This window comes from Sardina pilchardus, chromosome 11 (genome assembly GCF_963854185.1).
Source record: "Sardina pilchardus chromosome 11, fSarPil1.1, whole genome shotgun sequence".
Taxonomy (NCBI): Eukaryota; Metazoa; Chordata; class Actinopteri; order Clupeiformes; family Clupeidae; genus Sardina; species Sardina pilchardus.
The window spans coordinates 28,245,502-28,252,965 of record NC_085004.1 but is presented as its reverse complement, the minus strand read 5'-3'; the positions used below and the strand labels follow the sequence as shown (position 1 = coordinate 28,252,965).

The 7,464-nt window shown below is 43.0% G+C and overlaps 1 protein-coding gene across 1 annotated transcript; it reads right to left on the bottom strand.

The window, feature by feature from the left end:
• Positions 1 to 994: 994 nt before the first annotated feature.
• dkk3a (dickkopf WNT signaling pathway inhibitor 3a) lies at positions 995 to 6,361 on the bottom strand. Its single transcript, XM_062549095.1, has 7 exons — positions 6,036 to 6,361; positions 5,610 to 5,723; positions 5,352 to 5,417; positions 3,750 to 3,842; positions 2,564 to 2,708; positions 1,997 to 2,153; positions 995 to 1,649 (listed from the first exon to the last, which is right to left on the bottom strand). The coding sequence occupies exons 1-7, from the start codon at positions 6,237 to 6,239 to the stop codon at positions 1,562 to 1,564; spliced, it is 867 nt and encodes a 288-aa protein (XP_062405079.1). The 5' UTR covers positions 6,240 to 6,361; the 3' UTR covers positions 995 to 1,561.
• Between the last annotated feature and the right edge of the window lie 1,103 nt (positions 6,362 to 7,464).

Here is a 7,464-nt window from a genome sequence, read left to right as displayed (position 1 = left end):
CAGACTTAATGATGATGTTAGGTCTTGTGAGTGACCTCTGGCACACGTTTTAATTTTTTCGGTTTGTATTTAACCTTTTGTTCGTTTAGATTATGATGTGTTTTTTTCTTTTTATTTGTGCACGATGTGAGCGGAGCCTTGGTTGGGGTGTGAGTGGGTTTGGAGATGGGGTGGGGTTGGGGTGGGGGGGGATACTTGAGTGGGTTGTGCAGGTAACCAGAGCTTGAGGGGTTTAACTAGGCTGACCGCTGCTGCTTGATGTAGACTGAAAAGCAGACTGAGTGGGACGCACACACACACATAAACACATAAACACAAACACACACACACACACACACACACACACACACACACACACACACACAAATCCCCAAGCCTGGTACCGCATCACCACAGAACCATGGCAATTACACCAGGCTCCTTGTGCTGCCACAAGCTGTTCACAGTAGACATGCCAATACAGAAATAAAGAGACAATAAATTTCCCATTTTTGTTTTGTTTATTTTGTTCATACGTCACCTTTATAGCTTGTGCTGTCGTAGGTCTGAGCTTTTTGGGAGTTAAACTGCATCTTTCCATTCTCGTTTTCATTTTGAGTGCCACCTTCGATCTTAAGCAATATTAGATCAAGTCCCTGAAGGTGGAATTTGTCTCTAAGGTCAACATTTGAAATTAGTCCCACAATAACAATGTAATTGTAAAGGTATGATGAAGACAATGTATGTGTCTAGTTTCTTTGTCTTAGTCACTGTTTTAAAACTACACCTGTTTAACACAAAGAAACTGTTCTGTGCTGTGCATGGCAATTCTGAAGAAACTTTCAGTTTCAGACTTTTGATCATACCTTTGGAGTTACAGGCTTTTTAGAGACTTCTCTGCGTTTCACAACAAACGCTTCTTGCACACCTTTGAACTCCCTTTACTCTGGAATGGCTTTTCATTGCTTACAGTTTTCATTTATTCATGCAACAAAATCAAGAGAATCCAAGGGAACACGGATAGTAACTCTTTATTGTCTTTAGCTTAACTGTGACTGAGGTACAGTGAGACTTTGGTCTTTGGGAAACCAACTGAAAACTGATCAACATTTATGCTCTTGGACTGCTAATGATGATATTTGCCATTTTAATTTAAGCAAGTTACCTTAAATTTACAATAAATAAATACATCTTGCTAGTACTACATGGTATTCTGATAAATACAATTACACAATGTGTAACTCTCAGGCATCTTATTAAGGCTCCTGGCTGAGTATGTTGAAATTAACTCATTGTTAATAACGGTACATATACTGTGCAAAACACCTACAGCGTTAGTTAAATGCTTAGCCCATTGCAGTAGAAAGGTCTGGACTTGTGGCATGATGGTCTTATGTGTTGAGCCTTGGGTTAGAGCTGGGTTATGTTCCATCTGAATGGGCTTTGTTTAACTACTGAAGACTGTGATGCTGGAATGACAAATATGATGCCCTTGTTGTTTTGGACGCTAACCTACCAAGAGCCCACCACTGGATTGTCTACATGTGCGTTTGGTTGCCCCTCCATGTTGAGCTGTGGACTTTCAGATGATGTAGTCGATCTCCGAGTAGAGGGTGTCGGTCAGCTCCTCCTCACTGGAGTTCTGAGGCTGTAGGCACATGGAGCCCCGCCTGGCATGGAGAAGACGCATACAGTACACTCAAAAGGGAATATACCACAAAGTCACTACATGCGCTAGATCAGTAAATCCAGGACAGCCTTTCTGGGTCACTCACGACACTGGCTCAGACAGCAGACTGCCATAAACTGAAGATAATGTACTTTGAAAGCTTGAATATGCTGTAATAACATGGGTAGCAAAGAGCAGACACTAAAACCTAATTTACATGTTTTGCATAAATATCACTTGGCTGTGATTTATCACAGCTATTAAGACTACCAGTTCATTTATGACATCCACTGAATATCCCTGTCAGTCAAGCTGTTCTCTTTAATGACCGTGTCAGTGACCTCATACCCCATGTGTTGGCACTGAAGCTCCCCAGCACAGGGACAGTGCTCCCTTGGACCCTCCCCTTCCATGTCCCAGGACAGGAGCTCCATCAGGTGATTGGTGGAGCTGTAACAGCGCTCACGCTCGATTGGCTTGGAGTTGCACACAGGGAAGAGCAGGGCTGTTGAAGGGGGTCGACAGAAGGAGCACAACGATAAATTGGCTTCAGAATGAGCCGTTCTCTTGAGAGAGGACCTCCGTGGTCGTGTTTGGTTCAAACTTTAGAGTTCACAAGACCACATTTAATATTCTCTATATATTTGCCCCAAAGGTAATTAAACAGTGGTTTTTAATGTTCAAACCAAAGTCAAATAAAAGCAGGACAAAATAAATTCAAAGCAAATGTTTGATGCTAAACATATGGTACCGTAATGACTTTCAAATAGTAGACGGTAGACATTTGAAATGAAATTCACAAGCAGGCAGACTAGTTCCACTGGATGCATTTCACTGTCTGGGTATGAAGCATCACATTCCAGCTCTTGGCAGGACACAGAGGAGAGAGAGAGAGAGACAGACAGACACACTCACCTTTATGGAAAGCACAGCACAGGTCAGGGTTGCAGTCGCTCTGGTGTTGGCAGATGCTCCCCCTCTCTCCTTTGGTGGCGTTTACAGAGCACTGGCCCCAGATGCACATGTTCCCCGAGCAGCACTCCTCGTCCTTACTACACGACTGCCCACCACATGAACACAAAACACCAGCAGTGAATATTTTTAATGAGCACAACATTAGGCTTACACACACGCCATGTTAATGCCATGAACAGTTTACTTTGCATGGCGTGGTGTATCCTGTATATTTCCACCCTGAAAAAAATGACTTAATGCCCGTCTTCAGCTTCATGACACAGTGTGTTTGTGAGAAACTTGGAGTGCTTACAGACTTGGTCAACCTCATGCATTCTTAATATTGCAGGCAAACACACACACACACACACACACTGACACACACACAGTCAGTTTTGGACTTGTGCCACTGCCAGTATTTCCAGTGTGCTCTGACTGTCATGTTTTGCCCACCCCACCCTCGCCCACGGTAGCCTACTGCAGGGGCTCGCATCTGCTGAAACTCTGCTCTGCTCCGCTCCACTCTCTCGCCCCCTCTCTCATCTGGATCCTCCTCTCCTCAGTGAGTCAGGAGAAACACAGGGGTGCTCATATTTAGCCAGCCCTGCACTCTGACGTTAAAGTCAGAGGAGGAAAGCACACACTGCTCATATCTGATTACACTTGCACTTGTGGCTACACTGCAATGCAGGCACAATGCAGTCAGAGTTGCATCATATCGTTACAATGCTGGGTAGCGAAGGCCTTTTGGGCTACAGTATGTGTCTGTTTCTAGTAACAGCCTCTACAGAGATGGGAAAGCCCTCTCTTTCTCTACACCCTTATTGCTATGCCCAGTATTATTGTGTGGTGCATTTCAAAAGGATTATATTAACATTACCAATCCATAAATGCCATGTAAAACTCTTGCACATCTATTAAATACTAGTTATGCTCCTTGAAAGGCATCTTTTACTGATTTGTTCATGGGAAATCACATTGCACAGATGTGCAGGCTGGTAAAATAACACTGCATTGCCCCACATCGTCTAAAAATATTCTGTTTTGGATGACGTCTGGAACCCCTCCTTAATAGGTTGCCTACTTTTTAGCACCGGCGCGAAGGCCGCAGTGCTTCATCACTGTGGCTATTAATTGAGTGGCCTACCCTGTCCACTTCCTTGCAGGGCAGGCACTGGGAGTGGTGAGGCTCGTAGAGGCAGTAGGTGCCCTTCTCACAGTCCTCATCGATGATGCACTCCTGCGGGAGAGAGGGGAGGGGTGAGGACGGTCTCAGGGCATTTCAGACATGGAGAAGGTCAGTTTGTATCAGGACGTTTGCATCAGGATCCAGCACTGTCCGCATGCAAAGATTAATCTAGACCACCCTTTCGGAAAGATGGATGCAATCTACACTGTGACTACCAAGGAATCAACATTTTTGTTCACAAATAGGTGTTGTATAATTGATTTAGTGCTGAGCTTAACCATTCATCCACAGATAGTACGCCTGTCTTCAGCTATTGCGCTGTAGACTGGAGTGTTTTATGCTATCTATGCACCCTCTCAGCATTCCACAGCCATTATGTGTTCCCATTAGCTGTCTGCTATCTCCGTTTTGGCTGACCCGACCTGTGATGCTCGGTTTTTCAATTGAGAGCTATGATCCCATACTGACCGTATCTGTGGTTTTGTAATAAGAAACATCTGCCCAGTCTAAAGCGGAGTGTGTTACGCACAGCTTTATAACATAAAGTATTTCAACACAATGCTGACATTATGAATGAAATATATTGCATAGCAAAAGCGTAGAGCTGTCACGTACTGTATAGCCTATAGAAGAGCAACACAGAGGCCTCTCAACAGTCTGGGACTCCAAACTTGGCCCTTATGTGTCCGGAGCTGCTATATGATCTCAACAATATTTATCTGAACCATTAGTGACCCTATAAACACTGGCCCAAATCGGAGACAAAAAGGCTATACATCCCCAAGAAATGTAAAGAAAATATGCAGTTTCCCCTTTTTGTCGTTTTACTTCATAAATATTCCTGGATCAGGACAGAGAGGAAACCTCCCCACATATAAATCTGGGCCAAAAAGAACTTCAGAGCTGTCACTGCTCAACATCAATGAAACCACTGAATTACAGGCACTGCTGACCTTCACTTGCTTCACTCAAACATTCAAACACATTGTTTACCAGTACATTGTCATCAACGACGCCATCAATTTCCCAACACTCCCAACAGTTTTCATTACTCCGAATGACGTTCCTTCGGGCACTACCTGTGTCTGCCAGTCGGCCTCAGTACTTCAGTATACCTGGCCTCAGTACTTCAGTATACCTGGCCTCAAGCACTGAATGTAAGTCCTGTGTGAGCAGTTAGCAGTCTCATCCGTGTGCTGACAACACAGACACAAGTCCTGAAGGACAGGGTGGTGGCATGAAGACCTCTCGAGACTAGAGCTCACATCTGTATGAGAGAGAATTCGCCGTCTATCTCAGCGTATTGCATGTTCTGTGTTTGCGTGACAGTGCAGGTGAGGAGAACGTAATGGAACACAGATAATGTTCCATTCCATTCTGTTCCGTGGTGGAACGTACACAGACACCACCATCTCAGAGAGACCTCCATAGCATAATCGAGAGAAGAACAGTACTAGGGTTGTTTATGAATCCTTTTTCGTGGTGTAGGATGACTTCCCAAAAACATGTTTCTAGCTCAGTCTAAGCAAAGAAGAAAAGAGTATATCAAGAATCACTCACATGATTAACATAATATTCTTTGATGGTCTGGACTGCACGAGTCTGGGCCGTAGTGTTATCAGACACCTGAGCGAGCAAACAGATTCAATCAGGAACACTTTACAGACACACATACAGAACTGACCAATGATCAAGGGCTAGAAAAACATATATATTTATATGAAATTATATTACCACAACTGCTTCACATCTGGAAACTATTATAGTAGCCCCATAACAGAGTTCCCCAGAGGAAGAGGATGTGAGGTGAGGGCCTACCTTCTCAGCCTGCTGAAGAAGGTGATGGGACTGATTTGCGGGCACACTCTCTGAGATATTTTCATGATGGTAATCCTGTGGGTATGAGCTGGACTTGGCACTCTCATTGTCTATCTGAATGACAGATTAATGATGATGATGATAATAATAATAATAATAATAATAATAAAAACAATGCAACATCCTTCAACTTTACAATGATCAAGATAGAGGATATCTTCAGTAACACATCCATCCCCATTATTGCAGAATTTACTATGCCTGATAACATTACCTATAGTTATAGTTATAGTTATAGTTATAGTTATACATTGGAAAGATTTTTGGCAAAGATGGGGTCAGTAAATAGAACCTGTGCTATCTTACAGAGAAATGGGCTTGTCAATGCTCATCTGTTCAAGTAGGTTAAAAGGGAGAAAGACCAACCTGGTGCACCGCGTCTTCCAATTTGTGCTGCGTATCTTCCATCAGTTCCTCCACCTCCTTAAACACATCATTTAAGGTTGCGTGACCTTGGGATACATTTGCCTGGAGTGTGCAGTTCACGTCCGAATCCACGGTTGTTGGCATATCTGGTAGAATGCCATTTCCGACAGACAGACACAGGCTGAAGACGAAAAAGAGCATCATCTCGTCGCAGTGTTAAGCTACTCTGTGCACTGAATGAGCCAGTTCTCTAAGTCCACAGCCTCCGTATGCGCCGTGCAATGGACCTAAGCAGAGCAGCACTGTCATGTGGCACCGCGAAGGAAGCCAGCTGTGCCACTCTTGGCCACATGCCATCAGGACAGGGAGGACAGCGATGAAACAGCAATAATAATTGGAAGGTCTTTTTGCTGGCAACGTTTTTTTTTCTTTTCTTTTTCTTTTTCTTTTTGTAAATATATATAAACAATGTTTATATAGAAAAAACAAGGCTGGAACTAAAAAAGCAGATCTTGTGAAGATTTAATAACATTGAGAATGTTCAGTTACCTTCATGGCCTACCATTACTAATAATGATCTATTCAAAGAATTACGCATTCACCTCAGTCCGGCTCAGTACTTCAGACTTCCACTGAATATGCCAGACAGTGGTAGCCTGGACTATAAATTCTAAATAATGTTGGTGTCGTAAGACTAATCCTGTCTCTTCAATAAAAGACTTCAAAACCAGTTTTGGTTAGTGTTGTTATTTAACTTTCCCTTGCAAGTTCATAACCTTTCCGAAATGTATGGGGAGAGACACAGGCTACTAAACAGAGTTTTTTTTTTTTCGTAATTTGCGTAACAATGTCTAGGCACATCGGCTACCACTCATGGTCCGAGCGCGCCATCACGTGGCAGACCTGCGATAGTGATTTGGGTATCATTGCGGTAGTCATACATTGTGTTGACTTTGTACGGATGCCTCTGTCTTAATGTGTTTTGGACTAATATGATGGACTGATATGGTTGGCGTTAGACATTACAATCGGCGCAAAGAGTGCTTCGGTCTTTTTAAACAGGTGCGTATTGGACTGCAAGGCTAACCTCATTCATTGAACGACCTTTAATTTATGATCTTTATTAAAATCTATGATTTTAATTCAATACAACGGGAAAATAAAAGACATCACAATTAATATAGCGTAGTCTAACACTACTTTTTTTGGTGGTAGGCTATGCTCTGCTGCAGAATTGTTGGATATTTGAACTATCTTGCCATCGTCACATTACATCAAGGTGACCGCAGAGTGGCGCTGTTTACATAAAATTATATATCATTTTACCCTCACTCAAAGACCCCAGACAAAGTTAGATATGATGCAGCTTATCTGGGGTCCTCCTAGCCTATTCATAGTTTTAGTGCGTATCCTCCATTCAACATTAATC